Below are 19,258 nucleotides of genomic sequence, written 5' to 3' on the forward strand. Positions count from 1 at the left end.
GTATCTCGTGACCCCACTTTCTTGTACCACATTGTGATTTGAGAGAGGCCTTTCTTTCTCATAGCTTATTCAGTTCACAGCTGATATAGATAAAAGAATCCAACAATTCCTTGCCCAAGTGGTTAGGACTTGAACCGCATGTTGCATCACAGGAGTCTTCTGTTACTATCTTGGAAATCATGCTGTCACTTGTAACATTCTTAAAAGAAAAGAGAAACAGGACAGAAAATATGTGACATGAAAGGGGTCCATCTACAAATAATAAGATTACTTGAGCAAACGGAACCATCCTCACTTGTCTACACCCCTCAAAACTCATCCTTCTCTTCCTTACTGAATTCTACTGCACAGACTCCTTTCCTCTGAAAATCCCAAACCTCTCTTTATTATCACACCTACCCATGAATCCCACATCCAAGCAGCTGTTATCTGCTCTAAAGAACATAATCTGCAGATTAAAGTCCGGAGTGGTGGCCATGACTATGAAGGCCTATCTTATCTAGCAAACAATCCATTCATCATTATCGATCTTCATGATCTGCGGTTAATACATGTCAACATGGAAGAAGAGACTGCATGGGTTCAGGCTGGGGCAACTATTGGTGAGCTTTATTATCGAATTGCAGGGAAAAGTAGCACCCATGGCTTCCCTGCTGGGATTTGTCACACAGTGGGCATTGGTGGGATGTTCAGTGGGGGTGGAAAAGGCACGATGATGAGAAAATATGGCCTTGCCTGTGATAACGTAGTTGATGCTCGAATGGTTGACGTTAATGGAAGAATTCTTGATAGAAAATCAATGGGTGAAGATATGTTTTGGGCCATCCGAGGAGGAGCAGCAAGCTTCAGTGCCATCATCTCATGGCAGATCAGATTGGTTCCTGTTCAACCAACTGTAACTGTATTCACAGTGAGGAGAACACTCGAAGAAGAAGCAACTAAACTTGTTCACAAGTGGCAACACATGGCAGATAAGTTACATCAAAGATCTCTTCTTAGGAATCACCATAATGTTCTGGGTGGAGAGAGAAGCAGAGTCCAAGCTTCATTCAATTCTTTGTTCCTTGGAAGTGCTGATGAACTCCTTCCTTTGATGGAGAACAGCTTACCAGAGTTAGGTTTGGAGGCCAAGGACTGTATTGAGATGAGAAAAATCAGAAAAGAAAAAGCTACTCTCCTCCCAGAAAAGCAAAGTTTACAAGACACACGTAGATGTATCCACATGGAAAATCCCCAAATTTTATCTTTGCTCTCTTCTTTTGTTGTTGTTTGTGTTAGGGTTCATTTCTTGCGTCTCTGATACTCTCGTGATCAAGGTTTGAGAACTCGGTATAGGGAATGAGATCGGTCAAGGCCGGTACGGATTTGGATAGGCTAGGATCGGACAGAAATACCCTGCTTTTAGTTTAAAAAATATTTTTTAGACTATTTTACCCTTCATCAATACCAATCTATCAATACAGTATCAACAAAGAATAAGGATTGGTCAAGGCCGATTCCAATCCGATTCCACGAACCATGCTCCTGATTGATTTGCCATGGCATATGTCCTGGCTGTAATCTCAGTGATAGAAGGCTTCAAACACGTTTGCATCACTGGAGGGATTGGCTGGCAAATGTGGGGTTCTGGTATTTTGCAACCACTCTGCATTCTGCAAATCAGAAAACAATAGAAAACTTGTGATCATGTCAGTGAAGGATCGACGGTCCATCTGCAAATAAAAAGATGACTTGAGCAAACGAAAGTTGAAACCATCCTCTCAGAAACCAAGCCAGAGACGAAAATGGCTTCCTTGGTTTCTGTAATCCTCATCAACTTCTTTTTTCTCATGTTTTCAGTTTCTTTAGCAAGCTCAAGCTCAATCTATGAGAATTTCCTCAAATGTGCCGCAAATTACTCTTCTGAATCATTATCTGAACTTGTCTACACCCCTCAAAACTCATCTTTCTCTTCCATCTTAAATTCTACAATACAGAACCTTAGACACCTTTCATCTAAGAATCCCAAACCTCTCTTTATTATCACACCTACCCATGAATCTCACATCCAAACAGCTGTTATCTGCTCTAAAGAACAAAACCTGCATATCAAAGTCCGGAGTGGTGGCCATGACTATGAAGGCCTATCTTATCTATCAAACAATCCATTCATCATTATCGATCTTCGTGATCTGCAGTTAATACATGTCAACATGGAAGAAGAGACTGCATGGGTTCAGGCTGGAGCAACTATTGGTGAGCTTTATTATCGAATTGCAGAGAAAAATAGCATCTATGGCTTCCCTGCAGGAATGTGCCACAGTGTGGGACTGGTGGCATGTTCAGCGGAGGTGGAAAAGGTACCATGATGAGAAAATATGGCCTTGCCTGTGATAACATAGTCGATGCTCGAATAGTTGATGTTAATGGAAGAATTCTTGATAGAAAATCAATGGGTGAAGATTTGTTTTGGGCCATTCGAGGAGGAGGAGCAGTAAGTTTCGGTGTCATCCTCTCATGGCAGATCAGGTTGGTTCCCGTTCCACCAACTGTAACTGTATTCAATGTAAGCAAAACACTAGAAGAAGGAGCAACTAAACTTGTTCACAAGTGGCAACAAATAGCATATAAGTTGCATGAGAATCTCTACTTAAGAATCTTCATAGATGTTAAAGATGGAGAGAGAAGCAGAGTCCTAGCTTCATTCAATTCTTTGTTCCTTGGAAGTGCTAATGAACTCCTTCCTTTGATGGAGATTAGCTTTCCAGAGTTAGGTTTGGAGGCGAAGGACTGTATTGAAATGAGTTGGGTGAACTCTATCCTCTACTTTGATGGGTACCACAATGGAGAATCCCCGGCCGATGTTCTAAATAACAGGACTTTTCGGTACAAGAGCTTGTTTAAGGCCAAGTCTGATTTTGTGAAGAAAACCCATTTCTGAAACAGGGCTGGAAGGGATATGGAAGTTGTTCCTCGAGGAAAAAGGAGCGGTCATGCGATGGATACTCTTGGGGGGAAGATGAGTGAGATTTCAGAGACTGAGACTCCATTTCCACACACAGCTGGTAACCTGTACATCATCCAATATAGGGTGCATCGGCAAGAGGCAGAGGGAGGGATAAGTGCAACCAAAAAGAAAAGTAAATGGATGTGAAAGCTCCACAAGTACATGACTCCTTATGTCTCCAATTCTCCCAGGGCTGCATACCTCAACCACAGAGATCTTGACTTGGGTAGAAACAAAGATGGAAATACAAGCTACTCTAAAGCTAGAGTTTGGGGTGAAATGTATTTCAAGAATAATTTCAAAAGATTGGCTCTTGTAAAGGGCAAGGTTGATTCAGGTAACTTCTTTTGGGATGAGCAAAGCATTCCACCACTTATCTTAACAGAGGAGGAAAGAAGGTAACGGACCATTTTGTTCATCTTAGGTTATTGTAACAACTTTATTAATAAATGTCTATCATTTTCACATTGCGAAGTTATGACCTTCGAAAGTTTTACATCTATATATAAATATATGCAATCCAAGTACACTTGCCCCTCTTAGACCTTACAGTCGTAGGAGATTCGTACATTGGGTGGCTCTTTTTTTTTTATACAATCCAAGCACATTTCATCTATGCTGGTAAGACATAATTTTGTTTTTAATTAACTGCGATTTTAAAGAAACATTGCAGGTCCCATTAAGTTTGGATAAAGCTGATTTTATTGAAAAATTGCTAGTACACGGTAATTTTTAAAAACCTAGAAGCTCTTAAATGGCAGTGGTTTTAAAAAAGCGCAGCCAAATATTTGGCCTTTATGTAGCAAAAGTTATCTTTTCTTGGAGCGTACAAAACTGAAAATAGTTTAAACCTTGACCTAATCCTTGTATGATTTGACCCTATTGAAGATAACTTGAGCTTTCCATGATTAGAAAATTTTCTGTGGTGTGGAATGCAGTGAGAGGCTTTTCTTTTTCGTAACCTATTGGGTTTCAGAACTGATATGAATTAGATAAACCAATGATCCCTTGCCCAAGTGGTTAATCAGGACTTCGAGCTTACCAAAAAAGAAGTGTTTACGGCTTAGGACTTAGGGAGGCATTAAAGATTGGGGAGCCCTTAATCCTGGCAGCCAATTGAACATATCACCATGTTTTTCAGAACCTGGAACGCCTAATGTCCGGTTATAGTTGATGATATGTGTTCTTTTGATTTCACAAATGCTTCTACATGCATTCTGAATAGCAGCATGAATGGATACTTGCGGAAGCAAAATAATACATGTCATCACGTAATGAAGGGTACACGTGTAGGTGATCAAAACTTGGTTTTTTTCATTCTCAAATTTTATTAAATATTTTTCATGTATTTTCAATTTTTATGCATCCTTTTATTTTTCAAACTTCCATATACATCCTTGCATCCTTCTTTAGACCATTTTCAAAGTTTTATTTTTCCACTTGGTAAATTTTGCAATTTGAAACTTAAGGACCCGTTTGATTTTGTTTTTTTCTGTTTTTGTGTCTAGAAACAGGAAAAATGGAAAAACCCATTTCTATACGAATAAACGATTTTTTGAATTGCAAAAAGATGTTTGATTTTTCTGTTTTCAGAAATGTTTTCAACAGTGTTGTAGGGGGTGCTCTCGGGTTCGAGGCACGAGTGAAGGCACAACATTGCAAGTATGCAGCTAACGAGTGAAGGCACGAGATTGGAGTTGCAAATATACTTCGTGGAGATGAGCTTCAAAATGATGAAGGTAGTCCGTAAATGTGAGCTTTGCATAGCCATGTTGGAGTCGCTGCTTCTGGGTAGCAAGAAGTTTCAACAATGGGTTGGGGCTAGGGTAAGTCGAGTGAAGTATCGGGTTTTTCATAATTTTTGTCCCTCCCACTTGTTTTTAGAAACGGAAAAATAAGTATCTATTCCTGTTTCTAAACACAGAAATTGGTATAAATTTTTATTTCTATTTCAAAAAACAAGTGAAATGAAATAGAAAAATCAGATAATTTTTGGGAATTTTTTCCATTTTTGGGCACAAAAAAAAATATTGTCTTTGAAAACAAAATCAAATGGGCGCTTAGCCATAAGCAAGGTCTCTGACAAAGTCTCTAAGATCTATCCTTCAACAAAAGTAAAGCCTCATCAAATCTACAACATGAAAATATTTAGAGCATCCACTTGTCCACATAGTTATCAATTCGGCCGCGAATTATTCGGTCGAACCGAATTTTATCAAAAATTCGGACCGAATCCGAATTAAAAATAAAATTCTTTAAAATTCGCGACTTTTTCCAAAATGAATATAAATCGCGAATAATTCGGACCGAATCCGAATTAAACCGAATTATTCGGTCCATTTAAACATTATTTAAAAAAAAAACCAGAAATAAAAAATTTTAAAAAAAAAAAAACAAATTTTTTTTAAAAAAAAAACCCCAATAAGATTTTTTGACCGCTTTTTTGACCGAATCCTTAAATTAATCATTCGAATTATTCCGAATAATTCTCGGTCCGAATAATTCCCAAATCCGAATTTGCTAACTATGCTTGTCCATCCGGACAAACCGTAAGGTGGGTTTAGCAAAAGCATTTTGAGCTATAAATTAACCAGGCACAACAGCTTGTTTCTTTAGAGGGCAACCATCTAGAAGTTGCCACTAGTTTCATGCTTATGGCCTAATGACAAAATAAATTGTCCCTCACCTTCTTCTTTCTCCCCTGTTCTCTTGAGGTAAGTGGTGGAATGCTTTGCTCATCCCAAAAGAAGTTACCTGGATCTACCTTCCCCTTTACAAGTGCCAATCTTTTGAAGTTGTTCTTGAAATACTTTCTTCCCCAAACTCTAGCTTTAGAGTAGCTTGTATTTCCATCTTTGTTTCTACCCAAGTCAAGATCTCTATAGTTGAGGTATGCAGCCCTGGGAGAATTGGAGACATAAGGTGTCATATACTTGTAGAGCTTCTTCATCCATTTCTTTTGCTTTTTGGTTGCTCTTATCCCTCCCCCTGCCTCTTGCCACTCCACCCTATATTGGATATTGTACAGGTTACCAGCTCTGTGTGGAAATGGAGTCTCAGACTTTGATATCTCACTCATCTTCCCACCAAGAGGATCCACCACCATTACTGCTCCTTCTCCCTCAAGTAACAACTTCCATATCCCTTCCAGCCCTGTTTCAGATATGGGTTCCTTCACAAAATCAGACTTGGCCTTGAAGAAATTCTTGGACTGAAATGTCCTGTTCATTAGAACATCAACCGCGGATTCTCCATTGCGGTATCCATCGAAGTAGATGGTAGAATTGATCCAACTCATCTCAATACAGTCCTTAGCCTCCAATCCTAACTCTGGAAAGCTGTTTTCCATCAAAGGAAGGAGTTCTTTAGCACTTCCAAGAAACAAGGAATTGAATGAAGCTCGGACTGTGCTTGATATTTTCTGTCCACTTATAACATATATGATGATTCTTATGAAGAGATCTTCATGTAACTTATCTGCTATGTGTTGCCACTTATGAACAAGTTTAGTTGCTCCTCCTTCTAGTGTTCTCCTCACTGTGAATACAGTTATAGTAGGTGGAACAGGAACCAACTTGATCTGCAATGAGATTATAACACCAAAGCTTGCTGCTCCTCCTCCTCGAATAGCCCAAAATAAGCCTTCTCCCATTAATTTTCTATCAAGAATTCTTCCATTAACATCAACTATTAGAGCATCGACTATGTTATCACAGGCAAGACCATATTTTCTCATCATGGTACCTATTCCACCTCCACTGAACATCCCACCTATGCCCACAGCGTGGCAAATCCCTGCAGGGAAGCCATGGATGCTACTTTTCTCTGCAATTCCATTATAAAGCTCACCAATAGTTGCCCCTGCCTGAACCCAAGCAGTCTCATCTTCCATGTTTACATCGATTAACCGAAGATCACGGAGATCGATAATAATGAACAGAGTATTAGATAGATAAGATAGGCCTTCATAGTCATGGCCACCACTCCGGACTTTAATCTGCAAACTATGTTCTTTAGAGCAGATAACAGCTGCTTGGATGTGGGATTCATGGGTAGGTGTGATAATTAAGAGGGGTTTGGGGTTTTTAGATGAAAGGAGTCTAAGGTTCTGTATTGTAGAATTCAAGATAGAAGAGAAGGATGAGTTTTGAGGGGAGTAGACAAGTTCAGATATTGATTCAGCAGAATAATTTGTAGCACATTTGAGGAAATTCTGATAGATTAATGAACTTGAGCATGCTAAAGAAACCGAAAACATGAGAACAGAGAAGATGATGAGGATTGCAGAAACCATGGAACCCATTTTAGTCTCTTGCTTGGTTTCTGTGAAGAGTGGAGAGGAGAGTTTGCTCAAGTCATCCTTTTATTTACAGGTGGAGCCTCCTTAGAACCCCTCATTTGGCAGCCATATCCCTCCCTTGATGCAAACGTGCTTGAAACCATAGCAAGTCAATCACGAGCTTGTCCCTATTAGAGAAAAATGAACCTAAAAACAACGACAGAGAAAGAAGAATGCCAAGATAAAATTCGCTGTGAACGGATCAGGTTAACACATTCTCGTACGTTCTTGATCCATGGATTTAGAATCTATTAAATAAAGAGAGAGAAAATTGATTCTAAATCTACGAAGAACTTGATCTGCTCTCAAATTCGCTTTGGGGATAAGGTTTGATAACTTGGTATCAGGAACGAGATCAGTCAAAGCTGATATCAAAACCGAATGACTTTGTAAAATCATTTTTTTTATCATTTTACTCTTTAATCTTATCGATCCATCGATACAGTGTTGGTCAAAAATTGTTATGGTCTCATACCAGCTTATGGGGGCTAATTCCACATCGATTTTTTGTGAGAATTGATGTGGGTTGATATGTTCTTGGATCCCTTCATCTTGTAAGCCGATTTATGGGGTTGAGTTCTTCTAGAACCGTATCAGTGGTACCAGAGGAGACAATCTTCACCCAACCTGCACGCGGAAAGAGCAACCTGAGAGCCCATAGGAAAGACACAAGGGCATCCATGACATGGAAAGTGAGAGGTCGTTTTGGATAGAATCTGCAACATTGGCGTCGTGGGGATCAAACTTTAATGGTTTTGTGCCCTACCCCCAGAACAGGCATGAATCATTTACCAGTTTTAGGTGCCCATGGAAATGGATAAAATTGGTAGTTACATTACTTGTCTTTAATGGAAATTATGGTTCAGGAAGTTTCTGTATATGTGGTCATTTATACTCCTCTGTTAGGTAGGGCATCCATATATGTTTCTATTTAACAGGTCACTAAAGCCAAGATAAGTGTCCAAAGAAAAACAAAAATGGTTACCTTGGGTTCTGCAACTCTTGTCTTCTTTTCTGTTCTCAGCTTCTCAGTTTCTTTTGTATGCTCAGAATCAATCTCTGAGAATTTCATACAATGTGTCACAAATTACTCTATGCCCTCTGAACCAATCTCTACATTGCTATACACCCCTGCCAACTCTTCCTATTCATCTGTCTTAGACTCTACCATTCAAGACCTTAGGCTCATTTCATCTAAAAATGGTAAACCAATATTTATTTTCACTCCTCCTCATGACACCCACATCCAAGCAGCAGTCATTTGCTCAAGGATACTTGGCCTACATATCATAGTTCGAAGTGGTGGTCATGACTTTGAAGGTCTATGTTATCTATCTGATGTCCCCTTCATTATTGTAGATCTCCGAAATCTTCGGTCGGTCATGGTCAACATGAAAAATAAGACAGCATTGGTTCAGGCAGGAGCAACCGTTGGCCAAGTTTATGAAAAAATTGCAGGGGAGACTAGCATATATGGCTTCCCTTCAGGGCTTTGTTTAACTATAGGGGTTGGAGGGATCTTCAGTGGAGGTGGGATAGGTACCATGATGAGAAAGTATGGCCTTTCTAGTGATAATATCATTGATGCTTCTATTGTGGACTTTAATGGAAGGATTTTAGATAGAAAATCTATGGGTGAAGATCTATTTTGAGCCATCAGAGGAGGTGGAGGAGCAAGTTTTGGTGTCATTGTTTCATGGACAATCAGGTTGGTTTCTGTTCCACCTACAGTGACTGTTTTCACTGTGCAGAAAGCATTAGAAGAAGGCGCAGGTGGCAACACATAGCAGATAAGTTCCATGAAGATCTGTTCATAAGAATCATTGTGTTGGGTCAAGATGGGAAGGAAAAGGGGGAGGGAAGAAGGCTTGTAGCCTTATTCAATTCTATGTACCTTGGTGGCATTGATAAACTCCTTCCTTTAATGGAGAAGAGCTTTCCTGAACTGGGTTTGAAGGCCAAGGACTGCACTGAAATGTTATGGATCAATTCCACCCTATATTTCAGTGGATACTCACATGGAAAATTACTAAAAAGCTTCTTCAAGGCCGAGTCTGATTTTGTGAAGGAACCCATTCCTGAAAATGTGTTGGAAGGGATATGGAAACTGGCTATAGAAGGAGAGGGACATGTCTTGGTCATGGACCCTTTAGGTGGAAAAATGAGTGAGATTTTAGAATCTGAAACTCCCTTCCCACATAGAGCGGGCAATTTGTACAATATACGGTATGGTTCCAATTCTAGTTCCACTTTGAATCTGTTGTCAGTTTTAGTTAGGCCCACACCTAGCAGGATGGCCTTTACATGGTCTGCGTCAAAACTCAAAACTACTGGCCCCATTGGGAGCTTGGCTTTTATTAAAAAAAAAAAAAAAATGGTTAAAACATATTTAACTTGCTCTGGGTGGATTGCCATAAGTGTTATGAAGAAAAGTATGGTCTTCACAAGAAATAAAAAATAAATTATAAAAACAAAAACAAAAGATATCACGTGATCAATATCGCAAGATTAAATAATTGTGCCTGATATAATGATAAATTACTTTTAAATTATTAAAAATCATTTTTACCTTTAATTTAAAGAGCTATCGAAAATAAGATGAGAGGCAATCAAGACAAGATTATTACTTCTTAGTTAACAACTTTCGTTACTACTTCTGCGAATATTAAAAAAATTAAAATAAAATATAAATTGATTTGAAGTCCCTAGACCAGCCCAAGCCTGGCTTCAGGCTGGTGCAACCTAACCCAATCAGGCTATGCTCATCCAAAAAGCCCATAGCAAAAGCATGAGGTTAGGGTGTGCTGGGCTGGGCCAGGCCGATGTGTTTCTTACAAACATAGATTTGAACAGGTTCAGCATTATAATATTATGAGAAAATTGCATTGCCACCCCCTGAACTTCGGTCGTTATTCAACGCCACCCTCTGGACTTTTCGAAACGTCAAAGCCACCCCCTAAAAATTCAAAAAATTTCAAATCGGTCCCTACCGTTAGCCGACCGTGAGAAATGAATGAAAACCGGTTAGTTTTTTTATAATATACCCAAAATACCCCCACCTATTGTGAGAGGATAATATTGCCCTCTCTTTTATTTCCATCTCCTAAACCCATATCCCATCTCCCATCTCTCATCTCTCATCTCACTCCTCTCACTCACTCGGCCGGACAAGAAGAAGAAGACGACGACACCCCCTGCAACTCGATTCTCTTCCCTCCGGCGTCCGATTCTATTCCCTCCGATGTGCGATTCTCCCCCCTCGGGCGTCCGAACCTCTATCCCAAGGTATGGGGATTAATGATATAATAAAGTGGGTTGGGAACCATCGGAATCATTGCAGATCTTGGAGAAACCAAACCCATAATAACAAACTGGATATATACAGCGTGGATGCAGATAGATATCTGAAGGGAGAATGCATGATGACATGCAAAGATAATCTCATGAGAAAAAGGTGATTTTATGAGAATATGGTGGAGAAAATCTTCAGCCATCGGAGCGCCGCCAGTAATGATGGTGAGAGACGTAATATGATAGGGTGAGGGAGCTGGACAATGTGATCATGAAGAACAGCCAATAACCTGAGAACTGAAAACGAAGCTAGAATGATTATGAAAAAAGGGATCTTGAAAAGGAAGCCTAGGGGAAGGGAAGGAGAGAACTGGGCAAATTTCTCCAAAAGAAAGAGAACTGGGCTATCTCCAGAGTTGATCTGCTGGCCAAGAAGGTCACCGATCAATGGAGGACCGATTTGCAGGAGTCCGAGAGTTACTCGCTGTTCTCTGTTCAACCGATTTGCCGGACAAACGCTTTCTCCAACACAAGAAAAACGGTTTTCGAAATTACTTTACCAAGTGTTCTTTAACCACGGTTCTCCCTCTCTAGAAACCATAATGTTTCATTCTATTAAGAAGGACGATACATGCATTAGCTAAAGGGGGTTCGTCTGGGGGCGCCATGGTTTGATCATGCTCCAAACCCATACCTTGGGATAGAGGTTTGGACGCCGGAGAGAATAGAATCGCACGCCGGAGTGAGATGAGAGATGAGAGATGAGAGATGAGAGATGAGAGATGAGAGATGAGAGATCAATATCGCAAGATTAAATAATTGTGCCTGATATAATGATAAATTACTTTTAAATTATTAAAAACCGTTTTGTTAACAACTTTTGTTACTACTTCTGCGAATATTAAAAAAATTAAAATAAAATATAAATTGATTTGAAGTCCCTAGACCAGCCCAAGCCTGGCTTCAGGCTGGTGCAACCTAACCTAATCAGGCTATGCTCATCCAAAAAGCCCAGGGGGTGGCGTTGAATAATGACCGAAGTTCAGGGGGTGGCAATGCAATTTTCTCTAATATTATATTTTTAACCTTAGAGATCACTCGATCAAGCTTTATCTAATCAATAAAAAATAGATAAATTTTAATATGAAACGAAATAGAATGACTTCAATTAAACTTTACAAATGAAAAAAAAAAAAAAATGCAAGATCATTAGTTCATAACCACGGTATCACTGTATAAGCAATACACAACAAGAAGCCCAAATATACTTTAATCGAAGGTTGATATCATATGGATATATTTGATTATAACACAGAATCATTACTATACTTAATCAATGGTAAATGTTTTATGTATATACTAACACTTATTGCATCAAACCTAAATTACATACATACATGTTTTTCTTGGGTGGTCTGGGCCTAGCCCAAGGCCTTATACATTTTTTGGCCCGATCCAGCCCACGGACTGCAACCCAAACAAAAGGGAAGATATTTTAGAGAAGACTTTAAGTGGGCTCGGATTTTTTGGGCCAAGTAGCAACCCTAAATTTTACATTATTCACCAAAAATCGAAAATAAAATAAAACAAAAACCTGATATTTTCAATTTGGTTGTTTGTAGCTACCCAGTTGACAATTTATTGAATAGTGTATAAATTAAGGGTAGTCTTAGTCTATGCCAGGGCATATGGCACGTCAAAGAGTAAAGCATTATAAGGGCAGTTAAGTAAATATACTAGATAATGTCACAACCATGGGGCTGCCTTATTGCGGTTAATAATTGAGTCGGCTAAAGATCCAATCTCATAGTGTGCCACCCAGTCTTTTTCTGAGCCTGTAAACATAGGGTCTGAGATCCTCTAATGGAGGCCCATGGTGGGTGTCTAGCTAATAGCCTGTCCAGGGTTGTATCCTATAGGTTTCTATCTTTATCCAAAACAGAACAAAAATGTACAAATAAAGGAAGGTGGAGGGGGGGGGGGGGTGTGTGGAAGTTAGCTAGGAGTCTAAGAGTGAGGTGGGTTGAAAGGGGGGATGAAAAATCCTTTAAATGGTATTTTGGTAAAAAAATTTTAAGAAGTTTCATCAATTAAAAAACCATATATATTTATTTATTTATTTGACTCCTCTAAATTTGTCATATATGCAGGACTGCCCCTAGAATGAGCGTTCCATATTTGAACTTAAAACAGGATTAACATGATCCGGATTATGGAATGAAAATTGTTGAATATAAACATGGCCATAGACTCCATGCCTCGCTTATGAGGCTAATTAACCTTTTTTTTTTTTTTTTTTTTTTTTTTTTTTTTTTTTGTGGATGTTGATTAACTAAATATTGTGGTAATAATACGAGCCCTTACATTGGTGGAAACAAATATGCCTGACTAAAACCGAACAGTATTGACTCGTTGACTCCTTTATTAGGTACAATCCAAATTAGAATCTAGGTGTTTAAACATTACTCAAATACATCCCTCCTCTCACATACTCTTTCCTATCAAACTTTTTTTGACAATTCCTCTTCTCCCTATGTGAATCCCTTTTTATACTAAAGCACTCCTCCCGTGCAACCAGAGATACAAATACACATGGGCAGCATGTAGATCATCCATATCCCAAGAACTGTGTAACAAGGTCCCACATTATTCCCATTGAAAGAGTCCAAGAAGTCAATAACATGTAAGGGTGTAAATGTAATGGCGCTAATCTCTAATCACTAATCACTGCTGAATAATTCTGGTTGGACCTATTATTAGATAGGATGACATGGTTATTACGTTCAATAATAACAAATCCTCAAGACCCAGAATTTCTATCAAGTACCACGCCCACTTTCTAATGATAGCACTAACCATATATTTCTTGAATGATGCCTTATTTGGTATACTTAGAACATGTAACTTTCTTTAAATTTTCGTTTGCTTTATTCTTAAAAGTTATTCAAGTCATAGGTCTAAAAAGTAATAATAATAATTTGAGAGTTTAATTTCTATCATATTATTTCAAGAGACTCCATTGTCTCAAACTTGTTTCAAGTACACATGTGAAAAAGATAAGGTTTTACTGAAAAAGATAAGGTTTTACTTTCATAAAAAAAGATAAAATAAATAAAGTTTCAAATTATTTGATATATTAAGGGTACATTTCGGGTAAGGTACGAATGTTATGACCAAGTGGTCAAGCAGTCGAAAGAATCTCTCGACATTCTCAAGGTAAGACTATAGTTCTTACCTCCACCCGGACCTCGTGCATCGAATAAGCCCTTTTTAAGGGTGTGTAAACAAAAAAAATCCCAATAATAAAGTGGAATCTCTATCTAATGGAATTCACCCCACTTGATATCATATGAGTGCCCAACATGGACACAATGTTGGAACAATATGAATCACATTTGTTGTCAATGTCATTTGACTAGTAATGGCAATTAAAAAAGGAGGTCTCCTTTTGTGCTAAGTTCATCAACTTGGGTTCCGCTATTCCCTTCTCTTTCTCAACTGGTACTTGAAAGAGCAAATATAAAGAACCTCTCTCATAGTCTCACCTATCTAAAAGCTGAGAGATTTGATTGAAAATACGCTAGTGCTTCTTAGCCTTTAGTTCTTTGATATATAATGGCATAGCATCATAACTGCATCCCTAAGTTTGGTTGGTCCATGGTTTATCAGTTAATACAGTTACGACACGTGGAAAAAACTCGAAAACACAGTACACACTCAGCTTAGATAGGGATATGCTTTTCTAGATCGAGAATCAATGTGTTTCAATGGTCACACCATGCTTTTTTACAATTTAAACTCCCTTCTCCTTTACCTGATATAGAAATGCAAGGCTCCCCAAATGTGTCAAAAGGTAGTCCTTTGATACAAGATGCTTTGTGTTTATATCACAAGGGAGTGGCACATGTTGGTATCACATGACTAAATTTCACTCTCTTTTCAGAAAACCAGAGACAGAATTGCTTCCAAAGTACATCCACTGGCCTTGAACAAATAATTATCAACCTGTATCTCACCCACTCCTTGTGGGTCTATGCCGAGTCAGCATATCCGAACACGTGTCGCGTTTGGATGGAGTTGTGGTAGGGTGAGAACCCATGCGTAGAAGACACTGACCATATATAACCCTTTTGTGTGAGGTCTCAGTCACCCCTTTATAAGGTCATAGTCACTAAAAATATGAGTTAGTGGACTAAATAAACCCAAGTACACCCCCCCCCTTCAAAGGCTCCCAACCTCCTTTTGCTTTCTTACCTTTTAGAAGTCCCTTTTTGCTTTTAGATTTGTTCTCTATTGGGAATAGTTGTTGTAGATACTTTCTCATGTCAATGTGGATCTTTGTTAACAATCTTAATTATATGTTTGAGACCTACCTTATTTTGATAAGTTGACAAGATTAATTTCAAAAAGGTGATATATTAGTAACTATCTGTTACTTGATCTAGCACAGTTATAAGCTATCAAGAGTTTCAACAGGTTACGGAAAAGGAAAAATGAAATGTGATGACAGGTAAAGATCAGAGAAAATTCTAGTGAACTGTCATAATCATCCAAGTTGTAAGATCAGAAGCAACAGCAATGGGAAGAAATTTTAGTTCAAGTTTTTCTTCTTCCCTTGCCATTTATATAGATCAAGATGTACAACTTTGTGAACTAAATATTTAGAATGCTTGATTTAGAAGGAACTTAATAATGGTCAACAAATTTTGGTTGGTTTCAATGATTAAGATTTTTTCAGCTATGAGTCTCTCACCCATCAATTGTTAGATGGGCTAGCTGATTTATTACTAAATGCTTAAGGAAGAGTTCAAGGTATATTCTATTCCATTATCACCATAGAGAGTATAATTAATATACAAACAAGGGTAAATTACACCTAGGATACCAACATTGAAAGAAACTATATTTAAGGTACCTCACAGTTTGATATATTATGTTCGGGTACATCTTTTCATATTTTCAACTTTGTGCATACCACCACTTTTAGAAACCTCTCTCTCTCTCTACCAAAGATGAATATTATACATCAAGGTTTTATAAGATTTATTATCTCCCCTTGTTTTCCTCTAGCTCTTTCCTAGTGCTGATAGTTGATGTAATCGATCTTCTAGAGAAGAAAGAATCATCATACATAAAGATCAATATGTAAAATTAGAAATATGAAAAAAAGATATCATAAACGTAATATTTAATAAGCATGAGATACCTCAAACATAATATTTATGAAATATGAGGTACCCTAAACCTAATATATCAAACATTAGATATCCCAGATATAATTAGAGGCATAATCATATTACTTTAAAATACTTCCCACAAGAAAATAAGTATGTGATAGATCTTCTGGAGAAGAAGAAGAAAGAATCGGCATACATAAAGATCAATGGGTAAGATTAGAAATATGAAAAAATATATATCATAAACGTAATATTTAAGAAACATGAGATACCTTAAACATAATTTTTATGAAATATGTGGTACCCTAAACCTAATATACCAAATGTTAAATATCCCAGATGTAATTAGAGGCATAATCATATGTACTTTAAAACACTACCCACAAGAAAATAAGTATGTCTCTCGTGGGAAAATAACTAAGAAACCTTCACAAAGATCTTCCAAGATACAAGCTTATCTCATACTAGTGTAGTTTGACTTGTATCATTACAACATTTAAATTAGCAAAGAAATAAAAACACAAAACATTATCCTTTGGGATTCTTGTGGGGATACGTTTCCTGTGCATGATCCATGCATGAAAGGACTAGCACAGGAGCTTGCCACCGAGAGGGGAAAAAAGAAAGAAAGGAGGGCAAATGGGCGGTGGAATCAGATCATGTGGATCGCTCAGAAGATTTAGAACCACACACAGGTTATATAGCTTCTCGTCAAGATGATGAAAATGCCACAAGAGATATATATCTTCAATCTTTGACATCTAAAATCTATATTAATTAATGATATATTATTTTTGAGGAGGAGAATGCTACCCGATCATACGCCCCTGCGTCCAAACACAGGGTGCAGGAAATGACCACATCACCTCGTGATGAATGCCTGAATGCATATTAGCATGGGGCCACACAATCAAGTAGCGATGTTTTTTCCATTATTTTCAATCTTACATACTAGAGAACCCAAAGAGGTGGCACCTTTATGGAGAGGAATCATACTGTGAAGGGCGTTTAAGAAATTTTCATGCATATATAACAGTATAGTGTGTGTTAGCTATATTATTGAACTCTTTGGCCTAACTTGTGATGTAATATTGATGGTCTGGGACTCTATATGTGTAAAATAAGGCAATCATGTGGGTAGGAATTAAGACCAGAAGCACCGTTGACACATAATTGGAAAGTTACCTATATTATTGTGAGGAAGAGTGTTCTACTGTGTTAGGTTCTCATAACGTATCTAAATTTAGGATAGATGACCATGACCTAACTTCTTCCCCATTGGATAATCCAAATAGCCATTTCTTGTAACATGAACAGCTCTGTCAAGAGTGTCATGATCTACGCATATTTGAGAGACTTTGCTTATTTCTTATAGAAGATCTGCATATATATTTTAGGTGACGGTAGCTTTCTTATATATGAGATCGATGCATATTGTAAATGAGTTTGAGGCATAATCATGACACACATGGGCGCATATTGTAAATGAGTTTGAAGCATAATCATGACACACATGGGTTCGGTTTCCGTGGTTTGGTAGAATTGTCTAAGTCCATGGTAAGATGAGATCTACTTCACTTCTTTTTCTTTTTTTTTGATACCTAGGGTGTCCAGATCTTTGACCCGACTAGTCCCTGGGGTCACTGTGATACCGCTTACACAGGACCGAGTCAGTCTGAGACGAAAATTCTTGTGCGGTGGCCCCAAGAGGTTTGGTGCAGCGGCGAAGATTTGATCACAGAACCTTGCTTTCTAAGGCGAAGTACCGTGTCCCCTCCAAGACAATTGCGCTAACCCCTTGGGGTTGAGATCTACTTCACTATTGTAAGATCAAACACCAAGAAACACGAATAATAAAGAGGTAATAGATCCGTATGACACAGAGATTAAACGAGGTTCACACACCAGGGTGGTGTGCTACGTCCTCGGGCGAAGAAGAAGATGATTCACTATGCAGAAGAGAAATTGCACCTTAGCAGCGGCGAGGAAAAACTTGCCCTTAAACCCTAGCTCCAAAAGGAAACCCCAAAATACAATGACTTTCTCAATAAGCAACAGTACATTATATATACTCCAAATCCGGGCTTGGGCCTATCGGCCCACCCCCTCTGCTTCCATCACAGATCTCAAAAAATTCCCCATTGAGGTCGCCACCAAAATATGTCGGATCGGGTCAATCTTCAAAATGGGTCAAGAATTCGAGACAAACTTAACAACTATCAATGGAGAATTGGACTACAATTGTTCGTCCTCACACCTCTCTCAGATGCTTATAGAGAAAGAACCCTCGTTATAAAAAAAATTTAGTGAAACCCTACCCATATAGCCCATAAAATCTCCACCTTGGTTTGTACAAGGAATACAATGCCAAGGTGAAGATTTTCCTGCATGACAGTATAACAACAAAAAAATCTCCAACCTTCCAAGCAAAAAACAGTTTAAATGTTTCTAGAATCATTCTGTAAATATTTAACTAAGATTACAGAGAAATGTGATCAAGAGGGTGAAACAAGATTTCTCCATCTTTGTTGTAGTCGTTGGGGTGGTGGTGGTGGTGGTTGGTGGCAGTGGTCAGCATCATCATCGTCTTAAGAAATAGATTGATACACCTTTCATATACGTCTTAACTTGTTTTCATATGAAGAAAAATCCAAATTTTAGGCATATTTAAGATTTTGCTTAGAGCTCCAAGCAACTAATCATCTTTGGATCTCATGGTTCAATCCCAAATTTGACTCTCATTTTTTAATCTGAACGAACAAAAACTATTCTAATTGTTCTTTCCTTTAAGGGTCACAGATTCACACTAGCTGACTAGAATAAGTCCAAGAAGCCCATATTCAAACTTTGTAGACTAAAGATTTAATCTCCGTTGCTGTAATTTTCAAGTCACCATCACTTTACAACATTGTCAGTTGGAGCTTGGCCTAACCAATCTATGGGTAGCACATGGTGTACTGAACATTCATGTGGCAAGACAATGACAGAAGATTAGAAGCCCAAGTCCTAACTAGTTACTATTTTGACTTCTGAGGATCCATTTGTCCATTAATGGATCAAGCAAAGGTGGAAGACTTCAAAGTCTAGAAAATCCTCCAATTTCTTAATTTCAGAGATCACTCATGGAGTTGCTTAGACTCAAGAGACTCCTGTTAGAGACTTGTGGGTAACTTTTTCATCATCTACTCCTCCTTTATTCTTCATATAGTCCTTAGAAAATGACATTTCAAGGCTGAACCACATGTGATAACAAAAAAATCCCATTTTATTTTCATTGTTAGTCTCTATAACTTGCACAAGAAGCAAATACAAAGGAAAACATAAATGCAAATTTTATATATCCCCTAGAATGCATATTGGAAAATGATTTCAGGAGAATGTGGATATTGTGATGTTGAGCCGTTTATTTTTGGATTGAAATTCATCATTTGTACAACCATGTATCTGTACAAACAATATTCCCAA

At 38.2% G+C, this 19,258-nt stretch overlaps 1 protein-coding gene and 3 pseudogenes across 1 annotated transcript; 3 read left to right on the forward strand and 1 right to left on the reverse strand.

The window, feature by feature from the left end:
- Positions 1 to 8: 8 nt before the first annotated feature.
- LOC122064054 lies at positions 9 to 1,300 on the forward strand (annotated as a pseudogene).
- A 476-nt stretch (positions 1,301 to 1,776) lies between these two features.
- Positions 1,777 to 3,460, forward strand: LOC122064053 (annotated as a pseudogene).
- Positions 3,461 to 5,521: 2,061 nt separating this feature from the next.
- On the reverse strand, positions 5,522 to 7,325 carry LOC122064002 (berberine bridge enzyme-like 15). Its single transcript, XM_042627694.1, has one exon. The coding sequence runs from the start codon at positions 7,287 to 7,289 to the stop codon at positions 5,646 to 5,648; it is 1,644 nt and encodes a 547-aa protein (XP_042483628.1). The 5' UTR covers positions 7,290 to 7,325; the 3' UTR covers positions 5,522 to 5,645.
- A 977-nt stretch (positions 7,326 to 8,302) lies between these two features.
- Positions 8,303 to 18,392, forward strand: LOC122064047 (annotated as a pseudogene).
- Positions 18,393 to 19,258: the final 866 nt, after the last annotated feature.

This window comes from Macadamia integrifolia, unplaced genomic scaffold, assembly GCF_013358625.1.
Source record: "Macadamia integrifolia cultivar HAES 741 unplaced genomic scaffold, SCU_Mint_v3 scaffold151, whole genome shotgun sequence".
NCBI classification, from domain to species: domain Eukaryota; kingdom Viridiplantae; phylum Streptophyta; class Magnoliopsida; order Proteales; family Proteaceae; genus Macadamia; species Macadamia integrifolia.

Bases quoted from the DNA above. Each gene is read 5' to 3' on its own strand.
- LOC122064002 (XM_042627694.1), bottom strand. From the start codon at position 7,289: ATGGGTTCCATGGTTTCTGCAATCCTCATCATCTTCTCTGTTCTCATG.